General features: G+C 52.1%; 1 protein-coding gene across 1 annotated transcript; it reads right to left on the bottom strand.

The window, feature by feature from the left end:
* Positions 1-1,918: 1,918 nt before the first annotated feature.
* On the bottom strand, positions 1,919-19,681 carry AKAP8 (A-kinase anchoring protein 8). The gene is made up of 14 exons (XM_025916523.2): positions 19,538-19,681; positions 16,992-17,030; positions 15,445-15,477; positions 14,643-14,919; positions 13,695-14,196; positions 13,060-13,189; positions 12,762-12,808; positions 11,370-11,403; positions 9,314-9,401; positions 6,762-6,903; positions 6,338-6,431; positions 5,756-5,886; positions 4,542-4,637; positions 1,919-2,718 (listed from the first exon to the last, which is right to left on the bottom strand). Exons 1-14 carry the CDS (start codon positions 19,554-19,556, stop codon positions 2,206-2,208), a joined length of 2,145 nt encoding a protein of 714 aa, XP_025772308.2. The 5' UTR covers positions 19,557-19,681; the 3' UTR covers positions 1,919-2,205.
* Between the last annotated feature and the right edge of the window lie 125 nt (positions 19,682-19,806).

Genomic DNA, 19,806 nt, shown 5'->3' with positions numbered 1-19,806 from the left:
AACTTTCCTGTGCCTGTCTAATCACTACTGGCCACACTTGTGTGAGCAAGGCCCACTTTCAGCCAGGTTGTCAGGCAGTAGAAATGGCTTTTTTATGTTCCAAAATTTAATTGGAGGGGACTTAGTAACACTAATGACTATGCACCCTCTTAGAAATCTCTACACCTAAGGTGGAGCTCGAACTTAGCACCCAGGGTTTGAGCCATGTGCTCTTCCAACAGCCAGCCAGCCTCCCCTGATGTACTCCTGAATGAGCACTTTGCTCTTTACACTGTATTGTTTACCCATTAGCAACTGTATTAAATAATTTCATAAAAACTCAGTGAAACCACACAAGCCCACAATAGGGGTGACGTGAAGTTGAAATCAGGCTGTTTCTAAGATCTTTCTGTCTGGGAATAGCAGGGTTGACCAAATTCTCCAAACCCTTTTTAATAAAGGTACTCTCGGTCAAGTTTATGGCCAGTGGTGTCCCACAGATCCGTGCATAATTTGGGTACCTTCATGTTTGGTAGGTGACCCTAAAAGTTACTTAACCTCCCCCTGCAGTTTCTCCTCTGCACGTGGGAAATAACTGAGAGGAGGAAGCCTGCAGTTTATTCCTGTCCTCTTGGGGCAGAAGGGCATCCCTCTCTGCAATCCAAGTAGTTACTCCCATCTCGGGGAACCAGGGCCTGGTTTAAGTGTAATTGAGGAATAAAACGATTCATGTCACTTCACGACTGGGTGGGCGTGGAAGGACCACAATGAAATTTAGATAGGTTTAATGACAGGCCGTGGAGTGCATTTTACAAGAGAAGCAGAACAGAACAGTTTCATCGTTCTGTCATCCTTTTTCAGACTACTGATGTGCAATGCCACCAACCTTTTTGCCTCGAGAGAAGACACTTCAAAGGGCACACACAAACTAAGGCACATCTGTGTAGTGGTGATGACAGACACAATTCAGACACCATTTTCTTGCTTACTGAGCAATTTATTTGTTTCTAGTTCTTATATTGACCTTTCATAAATATTCATCTCGTCTCCAATAAAGCTCCTTGAGAGCAGGGCCCATATCTTAACTTTTATCAGGGATTAGCACCTTGTGCACAACAGGTGCTCCTCAAGTCTTTTACCATCTAGTAAATTCCCCGCCCCCGCCCCGCCGATGCTTCCCCGAGTGAGACAGTTCAAAGCTTTGCAGGGAAACAGGCCCAGCAGTATCATTTCAAAAGGGAAGCATCTTTCAATTCTCTTGATTATATCAAAGTATAACTCGCTTGCTACCCTTTTACACAGGCTAACTTTCCCAGATCCCTAAACCTCCAAAGGGGTAGTATTTGAAATGTGTGTATTTCACTGTATTCATTTCTTACAGATAGCATCTATCTATGGCAATTTATATTTGTTTTCCATTCATGGGAGTGACACCAAGTTTTCTTTCTAAATATATTGAAGTAGAAGCAACTCACTTTAAAGGAAGAAAAAAAAAAACCCAACCCTGAAGTAACAAAGGTGGAACACAAATGAGGTAAAAACAAAACAAAAACTATAAAGGTGATACACCAAAGACTAAAGATTGGGAAAATAATGCCCTAGGCAAAATGTCCTCATTCTTGAGGGGCAAGCGGGAGGGCGTCCAAGGGTGCCGGTCTGTCAGATTCATGAGGCCTTTGAGAAGAGGTCACTGACGTGACAGAACCAACATCAAGTTAACAAGATTCTGCTACATCTTGTGAGGATCACACACCACACACGGTGTGCTCCCGAAGCAGGTCAAAAACTGAAGCCAAAGCAAATTCTTGAAACTTAAAAAAAAAACAAAAAACCCTTTATAAAACAAGATATACCCTAGTATTAAGCTGCTCTCAGAAAAAAAAAAAATAATAAAAAGGGCAGCCAGTTGCTGTATTTAACAAGCAAAATATCATCAAAATCTAATTACCCAACTTTTATTACTCCAACTGCAGTGTAGAGAGATTTCACAGCCACTTGGGGGAATGTACAACTTCTGCAGCCTTTAAACCAAGGCGGAAAGCCAGACAACTCTGCAACACAAGCCCGTGAGGTACACTTTTTGGAAGGAAATGGCTGGGTCTCTTCACCAAAGTTTCCAGCATATTCCAGTAACACACCTAGCACTGCTTACAAACAGAGAGAGCAATGCAAAAGGAGAGAGAGCAACGCATTTCTGAAACACATCCCCTGAAACGGGGAGGAGGCTCAGTCTGTGGGAACGTCACCTTCGGGCTCTGCATCCGTCTGCTCCGTCTGCTTCTCTTTGGCTCCCGCAGCAGCCGGGGCAGGAGCAGGAGCAGGAGCAGGAGCAGGAGCAGGAGCAGGGACTACCTCGGCGCCCTCCACCTCTGCTGCCACGTCGCCTCCGGCCTCAGCGGCCTCATTGCTGGCCAGGGCGGCTTCACCCCCAGCCTCTGCTTCAGCGCTGCCCTTCTCAGATGCCGTGCCACACGGTGTCTCCGCTTCTTCCAGCTGTTCAGAGTGGGGGCCACGAGCGGCCTCCGCCGAGTCCACGGGGCCTTCCCCTTCGGCCAGCATTTCACTGCATTCCGGAGCAGGCGCTCCCGCCCCGTCTACGGCTCTCACTGCTGCTGTAATAACCTCAGCTAAGACCTCCGCAGCCACCTCTTCAGGTGTCTCTTCCTTATCCTCACCTCCTAAATTGTCATCTCCTTCGACTTCTGGATCAACGGCTTCATTGGTGAAAGGGTCTTCACCCTGGCCAAGAAGAGGAAAAGGTCAATGCGGCCTACAGAGCTGTCCAGATGAAAGGCTGAAGGTGGCCCAGGCGGCCAGGAGTCCGGGTTCTTATGATGCCCCTTCAACAACAGAAAGGCCTTCAACTACAGCAGGGGGGTTAATCCTACGGGTGCTCAGGGCCTATGGATCCAGAAAAGCTTCACCACAACTGTTTTGCCTTTTAACTTTAATTTTCTTATTTAGTTAGCTAGGGCGTATGGTATAAACAGAATAAGGGGGTATTCTTGGTTTTAACATTAGTAATTTCAATCTCTGCAATGGGTTTTTGAAAGATACTTTTCCCCCTTCTTCAAAGGCTTTGTAAAATTTAGAGGAGAGTATTTACAAATATTTAACACAATAACTGCTCCCCCGCCCCGGTTTTGCACTTTTTAATCCAAGCATATAATTAATAGTGAAGTTCAAAAAGACCTAGGATTTCTTAACCCAATTAAAGCAAAAAAACCCTCATAACAGGAAGCTGAGTTTCAAATTTTAGTTTAAGTACACAGCCCTGGTTATATAAGAGTTGCCCCATTTTGCAGACAAGGAAATGAGTCTCAGCAACTTGTCAAAGGCCACACGACTATTAAGCATCAATCAGGATTGAACCCAAGTCAGACTCTGAGAAGCCAAACTTCTTTCAGCGTATGCTACAACTGCCTCTAGTTTAGAAAAAGTAAACGTCACCACCGGCAGATTAGGAAATAGGTTTTAAAATACGGTGTTTAGGGGATGCCTGGCTGGCTCAGTCAGTGGAGCATGCGACTTTTGGTCTCAGGGTTGTGAGTTCGAGCCCCACAGTAGGCGTAGAGATGACTTTAAAAAAAAATCTTTTAAATATACCAATACATAAAATATGGTGTTTGAAGCTTGCGTCTACACCTGACCCAAGAAACTTTAAATCTGTTTAAGCCATGACACAAAACACTGACCAGTCATGGTTATTTATTTAGATCCTATGATGCCTTGGGGCGCCTGGGTGGCTCAGTCAGTTGAACGTCCAGTTGACTATTGATTTCGGCTCAGGTCATGATCCCAGAGTTGTGGGATCGAGCCCAGCGTCAGGCTCTGTGTTGTGCATGGAGCCTACTTGAGACTCCCCCTCTCCCTCCCCGAACTTCGCACACGTGTGTTCTGTGATGCCTTTTTACCGGGTAGCACGAAGCATCCAATACTGGCAGATTCAATAAATGAGAGGTGGGCAAACAGATCCTTCTAGTCAGGCTGTGCTGGAGCCTAACTGCCAGCCCCAAACAGTGAGGTCTGGGGCTGAGCATTTAACAGGTGGGCTTCCCAAGGAGGAAACCAGGGGCTCTTCCAGCCGGACCTCTCTCTGGGGCACCCTCTCTGGGACTTTTTATTACTCTGCTCGGGTCACTAAGGCACCGTAGTCGTGGCACCACCAGCTCTTTCCTCCCCCTCCCTCTTGTTGGTTGTCTCTGCCAGCAAGTCTCTTTTTGGCTTCTTTCCTGGGTAGTTAGCATCTAACTTGCATTCTTCTTTAAGCATCTCACAATCACTTGCTCAGGATTTCATGGATATTCAAGCTTTCCCATGGTGAGCCAGCACCACTGTAGGCGCAAATCAAGCAGGACCGTGTCCCAGACCCCATGCAAGCAAGGGGGGTCGCAGGAAACCCACCGCCGTGGAATTGCCAAACCTGACACCTTCCGGCGTCCCTTGATTCTTCAAAAGACTTAGAAATGCTAAATACTGTACTCTGGGTGCAATTCTGCACTTGTAGAGTTCATCCTCCATTCCAAAAGCTTCTCCCGTACACTGGACCCCTAAGCACAAACCTTGAGGTATTTTTCCAGCATCTTCACTATGTGTCTGTTGTTCAAAACACTCTTAGCCACATGGAGACTGGTTTTCTTGAACTGTTCAGCAGCCAACTGCAAAGGGAACCAAACGTGGACTTTTAGACCTGGTGTGCAGCAAGGAGCAAGAAAACTAGCCAGGCTACCCTGAGTTGCCCTGGCATCAGCCCTAAACAAGAAAAAGACCAGTATCTTTCTTCACTGTGGCAAGTGGCAAGTCCCAAAATGCCAGACTCCCATAAGGAAAGAAGGCCCTGGAGAGACACTGGAACTGGGACAGTGTAGAAAAGTCTGATCACCACTGACACACCAGGGCCTGCCAGGTACCGTGTGCACGAACAAGCATGAAACGAGAATATTTACACATCAGATGCTATGCGGACTCAGCATGGGAAAAGGACAAGTTTTTTCTTTTCAGTTTCTTGAGTAAAGCTGACTTTATGAGTAAATTCAACGGCAGAAGTAGGGATTCTGCAACCACCTGGATTATTTTTGATCTTGGCCCACTGAAACGATACTGCTTATTTGTGTTGTGTTTCCTGGATGATCTTTAATCAACTAGGAGATGCACAGGCAGGTACTGACATCTCTGTTTGATAGGCGGGTGAACGAAGGACAGAGACAAAAACCAGGGCTCAGCAAGTGAGCTTAGGGGCCACATGCGGCCACACCACTTCTGTACTCTGGCTGCTGGTGCCCATCAGCAGCAGACTTGACATGTCAAGAGACCCCATGGAAGTATCTGCCACGTGACCCTTTATAAAAAACCTGCCAACACCCTGAGTCTACACGTTTATAGCCTCAGTCCCCACCAGCTAGTTAAGCCCCAATCCGTTCTTAACTCTGGGCCCCCCAAGCAAGCCACTGTGCTCTGAATGGCCCTCAGCCTCAGCTTATAGGAAATCTGGTTTGTCAACAACTAGGAAATTTACCTGTGTGGCTTACAGAGAACATTCTCAACCAGGAGAATTTCACCTCCTCTACTGAAGTCCGTTGTTAAGTAACACACTTTCTCACATTTTAACAGAAATTCGGACGTGTCTTACAATCCACTGACGAAATGACAGACTCAACAGGGTATGTTAAAAAGCTCCTCAAGATGCTCGCATTCCCCACAAGACACAGAAGGCCCCGTGTCCCACCGGTGGCAGCCTGGAAAGGCTCGGCTGGCTCGGCACGAGGAGGGGACTCACCCTGCGGTTGTGATTGTGGTCGACCGAGTGCAGGTGCCGCTGGAGGAGCTGATGCTGCGCGGGGATCAGCATGTCACAAGCCAGGCAGTGAGCCGCCTCTATCTTCTTGAAAAAGTGCTCCTGGCCGATCCCTATGGGTACAACCCAAGTCTGGCGCGATTTGGGACAGCATCAGGTGATACTGTCCTCCTGCTCCCCAACAGGGCCCACGTTTTGTCCTGGTGGGTTCGTCCCCAAGGATCGAGTTAGGGCAGAAATCTGTGACAGGCAACACCCGCCCTCTAGCAGGAGGGTGCAGACGGAAGCACATCTGCACTGGGCAATTTTACTCAACTTTTTTCATCCATCTGGTCATTTCATGTTTCTTCATGACATTTCATGTCCTTCTTCAAAGGACGAAGAAACATCAGGGGGCGTAGTATCACTCCGAAAAGCCACCAGTAAAGTGACCTTCATTAGACACACTCAAGGGCTTCTTTCCATTGCTAGGTGTCCCACCCGAGGGTCCCCAGGTCACATGCTCAGCAACCCTACAACGGGCTGGCTTTGCACCCAGCCGCGCGCCCCAAGACCACGACTCACCTTTGAAAGGGTCTGGTTTGGGTTTTGTGCTTTCCTTCTCCATCAGCTCCTGACGCCGCTTCTCAATTTTCTTATTCCTGTTTACGATGTACTCCTAGAGAAGATGGCACCGAATGAAATGGCAGGGCGCTGTGTCTGCCTGTCTCCCGGCCGCACCAGAGGCGGCTCACTGAGGGCGGCTGCCAAGCCCCTGGAGGAGGACAGCCCTGTCTCAGCCGCCCCGGGACGGGGAGATGGCTCTCCGAGCAGCTCGAGGGAACTACAATGGCCAGAGCGCTCGGCTCTCCCTCGGACCTGGGACTTGTACGCTGTTATTCTGGAAAGCCCAGGCCTCATACTTCCCTTCCCCGTCCCTTCTCCGTGAGGGATCCGACTCCGGCAGGCCCATCAGGAAACACTGTGATGGACACCAAGTGTGCTTTACCTGGAGGAACTGTACGGTCTTGTCAGGGAGTTTGGTACTTATAAACCTCAATGTCTCTTTGTGAAATTTGCTTTGTAGATGCTTCTGGATTTCATCTTCTTCAAAGCTACGAAACTTGCACACAGAACAGGCGAACTGAATCCTGGAGAGGGAAGACGAAAAGAGCAATGATGCAATCAGCTCACCTCCAGTCAGAACTGCAATGGAAATGGGAAAGCAATTTCTATACCAAGACTTCTGACTTCACACAGGGCATCAGAGTAGCCATTACCCCAGGTTTCCCCATGTCAAGAATGGGAGTAAAACCTTGCGAGTAGTTCAGGGAGGTGATTCATGCACCATTCCAGTCTGCTGGGCCCAAAGGCCCCTAAGAGAGCACCCTAAGGTGGAGATTTTCCAAAACTGTGGACTCTCTAAAAGCCTCCAGACCACTGCTCTGGGGGGGCATAGTAATTCCATAACTTCTTTCTGCAGCCACCAGAATAACATGAGATAACCTCATTTAAAAACATTGTTTTTACATGTTTATCTTTGAGAGAGAGCACGCAAGCAAGCTCATTGATTGGGGGAGGGGCAGAGAGAGGGAGACACAGAATCCCAAGCAGGCTCCAGTCTCTGAGCTGTCAGCACAGAACCCAACGCGGGGCTTGAACCCATGAACTGCGAGATTATGACCTAAGCCGAAGTCAGATGCCCAACCACTGAGCCACCCAGGCACCGCTGTATACTCTTTTTAATGTTTATTTTCGAGAGAATGGACATGAGCAGGGGAGGGGCAGGGAGACACAGAATCCAAAGAAGGCTCCAGGCTCTGAGCTGTCAGCACAGAGCCCGAATTGGGGCTCCAACCCACGAACCTTGAGATCATGACCTGAGCTGAAGTCGGATGCCCAATGGACTGAGCCACCCAGGCACCGCTGAGGTAACCTCCGTGAGGGGGTATTCCTGGAAGACCTTACACAATTTAAAACCTATAAAACCCAAGATAAGTTTTCCCATGGGACTCAATGTAAAGACCTGTCATATCAAATTTTACAGCTAAAACCACATTTCTTTGTTGCCTGCTTTCAAAATCTCACAAATGCAGTCACGCTGTAGGGCAAGAGGAGAGCAGCTTGCAGAGCCCTATGCCCCCAGAGTGGGGTGCTGCTTCCCTCGGCTCTGCCCAGGAGGCCCTGGCGCACATGGGGTAATAGCATGGACCCGGTGGCACTCAGGAGTCCTCATCTACCAACTCAGACTGCTGCCGGCCCCTGATGGCAGGCTTCTCCTCTCTGGACAAAATATGACATTTACTTTTGCACATACTCTCATTGGAGGAGTGCACAGAAAAAGTCCTGGGGCCCTATGTGTACGAATGCGTACAACTCTCAGGAAGCTACCAAATAAATACAGGGTTCACGCTTCCTTGTGACTATTTCTCCAAGTCTCTTTGAGGACCCTCTGTCACTAGGGTGGAGTCTAAAGATTCCTTCTGAAGAAAATGTCATCTCCGTTCTCATACAGCATGGAAATAGACCTGATCTAGCCATCGTTCGTTACTTATTCATTTACAAACAAGCATTTCAGGGACGCCTGGGTGGCTCAGTTGGTTAATTGCCCGACTCCTGATTTCGGCTCAGGTCGCAATCTCCTGGTTCATGGGTTTGAGCCCCACATCGGGCTCCGTGCTAATGGTGCAGAGCCTGTTTGGGATTCTCTCTCTCCCTCTCTCTCTGCCCCTTCCCTGCTTGCTCACTCCCAAAATAAGTAAATAAACTTAAAAAACTAAAAATAAAAACAAAAACAAAAACAAATGTTTCGATGAATTTCTGTTTAACACTTGGAAGTGCCTACTTTCCAGTTCCTGGCTTTCCTGCCTCTACAGTTAGCTCTTTTGCTAACATCTGTTTTGCACTTCTCTGCACAGGAAAAGCACCACCCTATTTGAGCCATAAAGGATTCCCCATCAGGTCATACAGAGAGCCTGTGTGTAGAGAAACAGCTGCGAGCAGTCAAGGCCTGAGCAACCAAGCGCTCACAAGGCCACCAGTGGTCTCCATTTCTAGTCAGCAGCCACCTGATCACTGAAAAGGCAGAGCGGCACATGGTGTGGTCACACCAACACCCTTCGCACTTTTGCAATTCTTTTTATACCTAGAGACTATATTTGTAAAGTAGCACCTAAACGTATACAATTGCCATGCCGAACTCCAGAGGCGGTCGGGATTTGGTCAAGACACCCAAAGCACCTTCTTAGCAGCTCTGCTAAAGTTCACCTGTCTGGTGTGACAGATATAAGCCGTGGACTGGGAAACTCCCTACGGGTCGGCAGGAGAGCAATAGCGCCCCCTGCTGGACACATGCGGGCCAGCGACTCACTGGCAAGAAGGTAGTGCCATCGGCATCTCCCAAGTTTTGTCTCCTCTCGACCTCACTTGCACTTCCTGACAGACACCACAGTCAGATCAAACCAGACCGCTCCTGCGTTGTGCAGTGAAGACAGATGAGCTCAGGAGAACCTCACCAGTGCCCGGGTTCCTGCCAACCTCCCCCCGGGCCTGCCTCCTCACCTGTCTGCCGCTCGGTCTCGCATGCGGTCTCTCCTCCTTTGCTTTTCCTTTCTCTTCTTTACTTCATCATCCTCATCGTCCTTCTCTCCTGTAACAGAGAAGTCCCTTCGAGACGCCCTGAGGAGCCTGCAGAGATGCTGAGCACCAGGGCTTGATGGGGACCACGGCTCGGCCACCACCAGGCACCCCGTGCCTGCTGCCACCTCCAACACAGCAGGGTCAGGATACCCTGAGGCACCAATAGTCTGTCAAAGGCTCCCAACAGGGATAGGCCTTTGATGAGAACCCTTGGGAGTTCTCAGGGAGTCAGCTCACATGCCCCCATGGTGTGACGAGGCTGGGATGGGCCAGGGACCCGGCCTGCCCATCCCACTCACACCACAGCCACCTGCTCTCTCTCTGTCCTTCCCTATCCTGCTTTTCTGATCCAGTGCCCTGCCATCGGTCTTCTCCCAAAATCACTTAAGGAGAGAGAGAAGCGATTCTTCCCAGATAAGAGGCAGCAGCGGGAAGGCCTCAGAAAATAGAGCAAGCCGCTCTACCGCCCTCCGTCCCACCTCTAGGTGGACCATGACGACTGTCCCGTCAGCCTCCTCTGAACTAGGGCCTCAGCAGGTCTGACAGTCCTTGCTGGCCCGAACTCTATCTTCCACTCACAAAAACCGTCCATCTAGGGCTTTCCCAGGGCTACGAGGGAAGCAGTCCTAGAAACAAAAGTGGGAAGAGACCAATTGGTCCTCCGTCCGTCCCCTGGGGCCAGCGCAGAGGCTCCTCTGAGCGCTGTGCAGCCCAGCGTCCCGGCGTGAAGCGAGGCCAGGCCAGGTCACCACGGCTCAGGGCCAGGGCCAGACACTGAAAAAAGGTTGGATAAGCATCTGAACTGTAACCCCTACCCCTGATGCCAGTCACGAGACTGTCCCACGAAGATGGCGACCGGCGTGCGCTGCTCAGAAGCCTCTCAAAAGGGCGTGTGGGATTTTTGGCAAGAGGTCACTGCCTGAAACTATTACTGTTGTTTAATAGCAAAGTCATCCCGGGTAGGTAGCAGGACCTGCGCGCAATAAACATGTCACCTTTGCTTTAGCATTTACCCTGCTGCATGAGCTGCGTACTGCTGTGTGGTCCCAAGCCATAGGAGTAATCACTTCAATAAGCAAATGTGGGAGGGCCTCAGAGGGTTGGCCAAGTCTAAACACGTAGAAGGAGCATCTAAGCCAGGGGCCTGCAGATTTATGGCAGCAGAGCCACAAAGGAGCCAGCCTGTGATTCTTGGGGAAAACCAGCTATGGACAGATCAATGGGAACAGGAAAAGAAACAAATGGCAAGATCAAGGCCACGGTGTCTCAGGCTGCTTCTCCACACCCCCCTGAAAGGGTTGAACCTTGCTCTGCTCTTGCCGCTTACTTGAGACTCTTCGGTCTCCCACAATGGCACTGATGAGACCTGCTGAGCAGGGAATATCTCTGGAGGACCCGGGCTTGGGTGCACGTGACAGGCCCTCCCCTTCCCCACCCCCCACCCCCCACCCCCAGCTCCCAACCCAGGAAGGTGTCTGAACTCAGTCCCACACAGCCATGTGTGCTGCTGCCGCCAGCATGCCCACCACAGAGGCTGAGAGCACAACGCTGGGCTGGCAACGCAGGGAAGTGTGAAAAGAAGCCCAGGAAAAAACCTTACAGGGACCTGCAACAGGCCAATAGGGAACAGAGCGGACAGGCTGGAGAGCACCTTTTCTTTTCTTTCTTGCGTTTCTGAGACTCTCCCTTCCCTGCCACTGCAAGCTGCTGCACATACTCAGAGATGAGGTTTGCCCCCTGTCGTGACAGCCTGTATCAAGTGAGGCAGACAGACCTGTTTCCAGCAAGTGCTGCTCTAAGCACTGGAGCAAAGCCTGGGGGTGAGCACCACGGCCAAGGCCCACCCGGTGGCCACGGCCCCTCTTCTGCCCTGAGCCGCCAAGCCCTCCATCCAGGCCCTGGGCTTGCTCAGAAGTCCAGCCTGGCCGGGAGCCGGGCAGTCACAGCAAAGCTCAGAGGGACATGGAGCGATGCCTACCTCTCTGCCTCCCGGAGTCAAAGAACTCGTCCTCCTGAAAAAGGGCACACACAAAGTTGGACGGTGAGGTGGAGTTTCCAGAACTCTCCACAACCAACCTAGCACCCTGCCACCACCTGGTCACAATGTGTCAGGACAAGTCTCAGGGCAGTGGGACAGAGGCTGCGTGTGTCCTATCACTATTCCTGGTTGCCTTCTGAGATTCTGTAACGACTAAAGTGCTGTTTTATTAAAGTCAGTGGCCCTCTTTCAGTTCTTTCTAAAGCTAAAGAATTCCCTCTGGCAAACACACCCGCACAGTTCTGCACATGGGAATGCCAACAGCCCATCCATCAGCTCTATATCAAGAAACCCTGATTTGTGGGATGCTAGTTCCAGCACTCTTTACTGAAAAGGAGCTTTACCAAATTTCCAGGCCATCTGTTTACATTTATCAAGGTAATAACAAATGCACCTAACTGAAAAGTGCAATACTGCCCATTTCTTAGCCATCAAGCTCAAGGTTAAATTACTCAGCAGCAGATACACAGAATATCTAGATCCCAGACTCGAGATCTAGGGAAGCTAGATAAAGAGCAAGTAAGATTCGCCCAGAAAAACCCGAAAATTCACTGTATTCTGCCTCCCCGACCCCCCACCCATCTGAGCACCAGAAGGACTTGGTTGAGACCTTCATATACTCAGATCTCCAGGCCCTGCCCCAGACATGGATCAGAATTTGCAGGGAGTGGGACGGGTAGGCAAAGGCTGACTCCCTAGGTGCTTGTGCATGGTCCTGGCTAAGAGTTGGCCTTAAATGCCTGTCTCTCATGATTGGTTTTGAAGGCGGAAAAACATGGAGGCAGCTGAGCACCAGCACAAAGCGGGCAGTAAGTAAGGCTTCCGTGCCAGTTTGAAAGCCTCAGCGCACACAGCCCACTGCACTTACCACGTGCGGAGCTAGGAACATCACTGAGGACACAGAAGTGTCTGTGGGGGAAGGGCTGGGAGTGTTTTCAGGAAGAGAAGCATCGTTGGTTTTTGTTTTAGAGAGAGAGAGTGAGAGAGAGCGCGCGCACAAGCGGGGGAAAGGGGCAGAGGGAGAGAGAGAATCCCAAACAGGTTCTGAGCTGTCAGCGTGTAGAGCCAGACGCAGGGCTCGATCCCACGACCCTGGGATCATGACCTGAGCAGAAATCAAGAGTCGGACACTCAACCAACTGAGCCCCAGGAAGGGAAGTACTGTTAGAAGTACAAATCTTGAGCTGCAAGTCAGACTCTTAAATCCACTCACACAGCAGTCAGGTCTACCACAGAAGCTGTTCCTGCCTCTTTGGGAGAGAGAGGGTAATAATGTAAAGAAGAAATCCCACACCAGAAACAAAGGAGGCTGACCAGTGAAGTTGGACTTACACCCCTGAATTCTTCATCTCCTGACCGGAAGTCAGCAGCTCCATCATCTACCGGACACAAAGAAGAGGGAAAATCAGCCCCTCCATAGTTAGCCCGCTCCCTCCTTTCACCCTCCCAAGCTCACCACCCAGAGCAGCCAGCACTTGTCCTGACTACAGTGGGGGCCATGGGAGTGCGGGTGATACACGCCACCCTGGAGTTCAACACACGTCCACTGTATGGACGGGCAGGAGGAGCGCCAAGCACAAAAACGGACACATCTCACACCCACCCGGGCCTGCTGGCCCCCAGGGCATACCATTTTCAGAAAAATCTCCTTCGCTGTCAGCCCGGGCCAGTTTGGTGTCAGGCTCATCGTAGATGTGCAACTGCTTCCGTTTCCTGCCCATGCTGTCTGGGCCACAGCGGTCAAACCCTCTCCGTCTGGGCTACAGACACAAGCACATCCGATGTACCGCTTACCCCGACCATTAAGAAACCCCAGAGAAACGAAGATCGGAGAAGTTGTAAGATCAGAGAACAAAGGCAGGAAAGATCTTTGATCTTGTCACAAAACAAACAAAGATGACTGTAGTTGAACCCTCCCACCACCCACAATTTTATGCTAAGAAGTTGGACACAAAAAGCCACATATTATGTGATCACGTTCCCGTGAAAGGTCTAAGAGAGGTAAATCTACAAAGACAGAAAGATTAACAGTTGTCAAGACTGGAGTAGAGAGCAGGGAGTGACTGCTAATGGCAGAGGTTGGCTTCTTTCTGGATTGATGGAAATGCTGTAAAATTAGACGGTGGTGAAGGTTGCGCAATTCTGTACGTTTTTACTAACACTCAATTGCACACTTAAAAAATGAGTGAATTTTACAGTACCCAAATTTTCCCCAAGAAAGCTGTTTGAGAAGTCGGCAGATTAGAGAACCTCCCAAGGGCTTACCCGATCCCTCATCCGGGTCTGTGACCGGCCGCATCCATAGGGCGCAGAGTTGTCATAGCCGCCGGCGCCCTGCATGCCCATTACACTGAAGTCTGGGGCCATGGACTGGGAGAAGAGGGAAGGCGGTGGCCTGCTGGGGGAGGGGCCTCCGAGGCCCCGCCCACCCACATAGTTCATCTCCGTCCAGGGAGCGGAAAGGGGCTCGGAGGAGGCTGCCGGCGGCGGCGGCAAGAAAGGGTCGCTGCGCATGAAGGTGCTGGGGGTGCTCCGGTCCTGAAAGCGGCCCTGGCCCTGGCCCTGGCCCCGGCCCCGCATGAAGCCATCAAGGGAGCCCCGCTCACGGGCTGGGTCCCGGCAGTCACTATACTGACTGTTAAAGCCCCCATTTCGGTCAGGCCCCAGGTCAAAATCATAATCGTAGCTGTAGCTGGGGCGGTACGGATGGTGCTCAGGCAGACAAGACCTGGAGTCATAGGACTCAAACGACTGGAAGCGGAAGGAGCTGCAAAGGAAGCATAACCATCACTTCACTCTGGGCCCAAGCGCAAGTCTCCCGCAAAGCTGGCTTCACGACATTCAGAACAGCACACGGCACCACCACGCAGCCCTCCTGAAAGCTCAGAAGACAAAGCACACCAACGATCCCCCTTGAACGTTGTTGAACGAGGTGCATGGAGCCCTTGGCTGTGAGAACAAGAGGGTCTACAGGTACCTGACGCAGACACAAGGAGTCTGGTGTCATTTAGCTAACAGTCATACCCTAAGCCCCACCACTCAGGAAACCAGAAAGTCCTATTACAATGCCTCTGCCCCAATAACGCCCAACTCATCTACTCCATGTTCAGGAAGGAGCTGAGGAAAACCCTCCCTGGAAGAGGGGGTGCCCACTGCCATCTGCACAAAGCTGGGGTGTGGGATCCCCAGGGAAGGGCTCAGGTCCATAATCACCTCTCCCGGTCCTGCATGCCCTCCCCACCGCCGCTGCTCCCGCCCCTGCCTCCTTCCTTGGACATCATGTCCAAACGTTGATTGATCTTGGCGATGAGAGAGTCAGAATTGTCGGCGCACGGCTCTGGACCATAAGAAGCCATGTGCATGGCAGGGCCCCCAGCTCCCAGGCTGTCGCTGGCCTTGGTGGCCTCCCACGAGGCTGGGCCATAGCTGTAGGTCGCTCCTGTGGTGACGCTGGTGTTCTGGGCACCATAATAATTGTAGTTTTCATAACCTGCCACGGGGAGGAAGAGCCAAATCAGACCTCAGCGGCCCCAAGGTCAGTCTACAGCAGCCACGTCTGGAGAGAAGCACTCGCTGCCCACAGAGAAGGAAGACTGTCAAGGAACCAAGTGGCGCTGGCATCACCCCACGCTGTAAATATCACCCGCCAAGGGGCGGCAAGAGAAGGACAGAGGCTGAGCCTCAGCCACGAGTGGTTGGCTTTCCGCACCAGATCTGAACACTTGCTCCCCACTCAAAGCCAGAGGTGGCTGAGAGCCCGTGAATGGCAGTTGGGGCTGCTGCTCCCATAACACAGTCACGATCCCCAGCTGCCAGCAAGTTCCTGACACTGCCTGGGCCTGCCAAGCCTTCAGGAGAGCTGTGGGCACAGCCAGAATAGGATGCGGAGGGGGGGGGGGGGCGGGGGGGGTAGGGGGGCATGGGGAGGGGTTAGGTCTCTGTATCCCAGCCCCTCTGGGATCGGGTGGCCGATCAGAAGCCTTCTTGCGCACCCACAGATCCCCAGAGGGCCTACCTTGCCAGCTGGCCACACCGGTTCCGTATGCACCTGAGAGAAACAAAAAGAGACAAGAGCTTTGTTTACAGAATGAAAGTGCCTGAGACACACACACCACCCCACCCCACCCCCCCTCCCCGCCCCAACTGTCACCTTACTCCACCAACCGCAGGTCTAGGGCTGTGGGCAGCTGTGGCAGTGCTGTGGGAGGGGCACCCCTGGTTGGCCATTGAGGCCAGGAATGGCTGGGGCCTACTAGCTGTAAAACTCATTTCCTACAGCTCTACTCAGCTAAGCATGATCCAGACTTCTCTTGTAGGCAAGCCTGATCTCCCCCATCAGGACAATGAGAAAGGACAAGTGCAGCCTTCCCAGGAAGTGTCCAGTGTGGGCCACCAGCCAACAGGTGGACAAGGCTAGATCCTCTGGCAGAACCCTTGGAAAGTGCCAGTTCTCACCACTTGCCAGAGCTCAGGCACCGCTAACACAGTGAGTACATCGGTGGAAGATTGTGTCCCCAACTCAACTAAGCAAGGGGACATCATGTACCCAAGCGACATGGAAAAAGCTTCCTCCTGGGAAACTTGGTGATGGGAGAAAAAGTGACCCCACCACCCTCAATGGTGCTGGGGGCAAATTCCAGGGTCAGAGAACAAAGAAAGCCCTCATCCCATCCCCTGGAACAAATGCTGGCAAAAAGCAGACAACCTCGCCACCAGGGAGGACATTCTGGTCCTTTAAACATCCTGAGCATCCAGCATTATGATCTAGATTCCAGAGCAGGGCCAGCAAACAGGGCCCCAGGCCAAACCTAGCCCATTGCCTGTTTTTGTACAGCCCGCAAGCTAAGGATGGGTGTTAGCTTTGTAAATGGTTGGAGATGGGAAAGGAAAAGAAAAGAAAAAAAAAAAGAATAGTTCACGACGTGAATTTTGACATGAAATGCACCATTTATATATTTGTCAAAACTCACAGAACTGTGCAACCACAGCGACTATTAATTTAAACTGTGGACTGTAATTAACAGCAACGTATTGACATTGACTTGTTACTGATAATAAACATACTGCACTAGTGCAAGATATTAATAACAAAGGAAACTGCTGGCGTGAAAGGAGACTATCTGCTCAACCCCGTTAAGTCTACAACTACTAAAAAATAAAGTCTAAAACTACTAAAAAATAAAGTCTATTAATCATAAAAATCTCTTATCATACCCTCAGCTATTTGCTCTGAATAATAAATCCCTAAAATAAAGGCTCTTTCACCACGTATGAAAACTATACGGTATGCAAATTTCAGTATCTTTAAATATTACTGGCACACAACCACGTCTGTTTTTTTTATAAACATCTCTGGGACTTTTGCATGGCAGAGACCGTATAGCCCCAAAGCCAAAAAAGTTTACTATGCAGCCCTTTACAGAAAAGGTCTCCTCCAGATCCTTGGGCTAGCCCTAGTGTGCCTGTCACGCTCTCCAGGTTACGGTCACCGTCCCGGGCTCTGGCAGGCTAGCGCCTCAGGTGTGTGTGGGGTGGAATCCACACCTCCCCGTGAAGTCTTACCTTGGGTGTTGGTGGGTCCAGCACTCCATGCCCCATAGCCTGCGAAGAGAAGACCTGTGAGTTAGGATCCTATTTGTCACACGGAAAACGGGTGCTTCTGAGGTGCTCTAAGGCACCTAGAGTGGTCGCCTTCAAGGACAGTTCAGTGGCAGCCTCACAAGAAGGCAGCATAACCACAACACTGTCCCTCTAAAAGTCCTGAGCGGGCTGACTGCCATTACCACCCTCCACACACAGGCTTGAGGTCAAAGCAGAAAAGAGTGGGGGGGATAGACTTTGGGGCCAGCTCTGCCAGTAGCCTGTGGAGGAAGCTTGGCCTGAGCCTCCATTCACAACCCGGGATGACACAGGACAAGGTGCCAGCTAACCCAGTACTAGGATACAGTTGTGTCCACATTCCCAGTTTGGCCCACCCACCAAGCAGTCCTAAGTCCCCCATAACTGAGAACAAAGTTCAGAATTTGGAGACAACTGTGCCTCTCCAGGCCTCACTTCTCCATGACCCTCCCTCCCATGCTCCCCTGGGCCTTCATGTCCCAGGGCTTCAGCCTGGCCTAAGGCATCCGGGCTGCAGTCCTCTCTGTGGTGGCTCCCCTTGCCCCTGCAGACTCCCATGACAGCCTCTGTCTGGGCCCTCTTCATTTCCGTGTCCCTGGAGCCTCAAACGGAGCTGGGCACAGGCAGCCATCCACACCTGTCAATGACCCTCACCTTTACAAAACAGGAATATACCCTGTCTCTCTTTCCAGAACAACCCAAGCCACTAGCCAAGTGCCTAGTGTGTGCCCACACATGACAGGCAATGGGCACATGTTGGTTGGTGTCCCCGAATGCCATTTAGAGATAACAGAGCTAAGCCTTGGAGATTCAGAGACACATTGCTGAAGTTTGCCCTTTGCAGGCTACGGTCTCCCTTGCCACACAGCCTTTTCTACACCTGTGCGGTAGAAAAACAGAGTAGCGATCCTAACGGCAAGTGACCGACTACAGAACACTAGTCTAAATACCATATACTAATCACATAACCTCATAACACCCCTTCAGATAGATAATATTTACCCTATTGTCCCAGAGGCTCGAGAGGCTGGCACTTGCCCATGATCATGGAGCTGGAGAATGGAAGAACTGAGACATGAACTCACATGTAGGTGCCTCCTATGGTCAGGAACCAACTGTCAAGGCTCAGCGAGTCCTGAGAAATAACTCGAGGTGGAAAAGCCACAGAAGGACTCAAGGAGGCCCCAGCATCTAACCGGAACCTGAAGGGTTCTGGCAGGTAGGAAGTCAGGAGCATAAAACCTCTTCGTGCTCAGGACGTGCATAGGGCAGGGTTACTGGCTGAAAAGATCTGGTGGGAAGCAGACAAGGAATTGCGAGACCCAGGTAGACTGCAGGAAAGACGGGGAAAGCCAGGGTGAGCCACCCCAGAACACTGGAGACACCCAAGCACACCAGGCACCTCAACAGCTCTCTTGCAATTCCTGCCGCTGGATCCTAACACTGCCACCTTTCAAGATCAGTGCCTTTCTTTAGCTGTTGTAACGAAGATCAGACTGCTTGCTTCCCCAACCTCGGATAGATACTTGGATAGGGACGGCACCTGGTTAAGCCCCCCACCCCACGTATTCCGACATCAACTGTTCTCCACGGACAAACTTGGCTTCCAGCGTACAGCAAAAACATCCTAGAAATCTCAGATTCTGGACACTGAGAGCCAGTCGCTCGAGAAAATCCGTCCTGCCGCAGACCCTGAGGCCCAAGTGGGGAAAAGGCACGTCCCCTCTTACACAGCCCCCAGACACCGCCAGGCCACAACGAGGGGCTGCCTGAAGGAAGGCCAAGAATCTGCCACCACCCCAGGGCACATCAGGTTTGCAATTCTGCACGAGACCCAACACCTGACCCTCGAAGTCCTGTCCTAGGCCAGCACGAGTCACGTACGCGGCAAGCGCCCGCCGACACTAGCCCCTGCGGAGACCGCGCACTGGTGGGGCAAGGTCCGACCAGCGCCGCCCGGACGGCTTCCGGGACCGGCGCGACGGAGCACGTGCACAGCGTGCAGCCCCGGCCAAGCCTCACATCCCCGAGATAGGCAGCCGAACTCCCTCGGCCTCCAACCGCGGGCCCGGAGCCCCACAAGCTCGTGCCGTGGCTCCGCCCCCGGGCGCCGCCATTTTGTGGTCTTCCGAAGCGGGAAGGCGGACCTCCGAGCGGCGGGGTCGACCGGGCCAGTCCCGCCGGGTCTGAGGGGTAGAAACGGCTAGGACAGCCCAAGGCGCCCCCCGAAGCCCGCCGCAGCGTCGGCCCGCCGAACCCCGCCCGCCTCCTCAGGCCTCGTCGGCCAATCCCCACGCAGCGCCCTGGGAGCGACGACTCCGAGGTCCAATGAGCAGCGCGCGCGCGCCCCGGCCTCCTCTCCGCTGGGTCGGGCTGGAGTAACCGTGCTCGGGCGTAGGCCCTGTCTCCACGGCCCTCTACGCAGCGGCGGCTGCGTCGCCCGAGCAGCGCCTGGCCACCCCACCTCGAAATGAGCCGCCCAAACGAACCTCCGTAGCCCTGCTCCATGTCTTCAGCTCGGCCCGCCAGCAGCCCCTTTTTCTAGGGTGCCACAGGACGCATGCGCTCAACACACTTTCCGGCGTCCGCTACTGGAAGACCAGGCGCATACGTCACTCCTTCCGCACACCACCACTGGCTGGCTTTCGCGGCGCACCCGCCCGTCGCCCCAGTCGGCCTTCCGGTTGCTTGGAATCGGCTTTCACGGCATCTTGGGAGTTTTGGTCCGGACACGGAGTCTTACTCTGCGCAGGCGCTT

The sequence above is a fragment of the Puma concolor genome, chromosome A2 (assembly GCF_028749965.1).
Source record: "Puma concolor isolate L17-30 chromosome A2, mPumCon1.1.hap2, whole genome shotgun sequence".
In the NCBI taxonomy this organism is placed as follows: Eukaryota; Metazoa; Chordata; class Mammalia; order Carnivora; family Felidae; genus Puma; species Puma concolor.
Note: the sequence above shows the minus strand (reverse complement) of the source record. Positions and strands in the feature narration are given on the sequence as shown.

Coding starts and splice junctions, on each gene's coding strand:
- AKAP8 (XM_025916523.2), bottom strand. Junction 13,190..13,694: donor AGACCCGGATGAGGGATCGG/GTAAGCCCTTGG, acceptor TTGTGTCTGTAG/CCCAGACGGAGAGGGTTTGA. Junction 9,402..11,369: donor TGACTCCGGGAGGCAGAGAG/GTAGGCATCGCT, acceptor TCTCTGTTACAG/GAGAGAAGGACGATGAGGAT.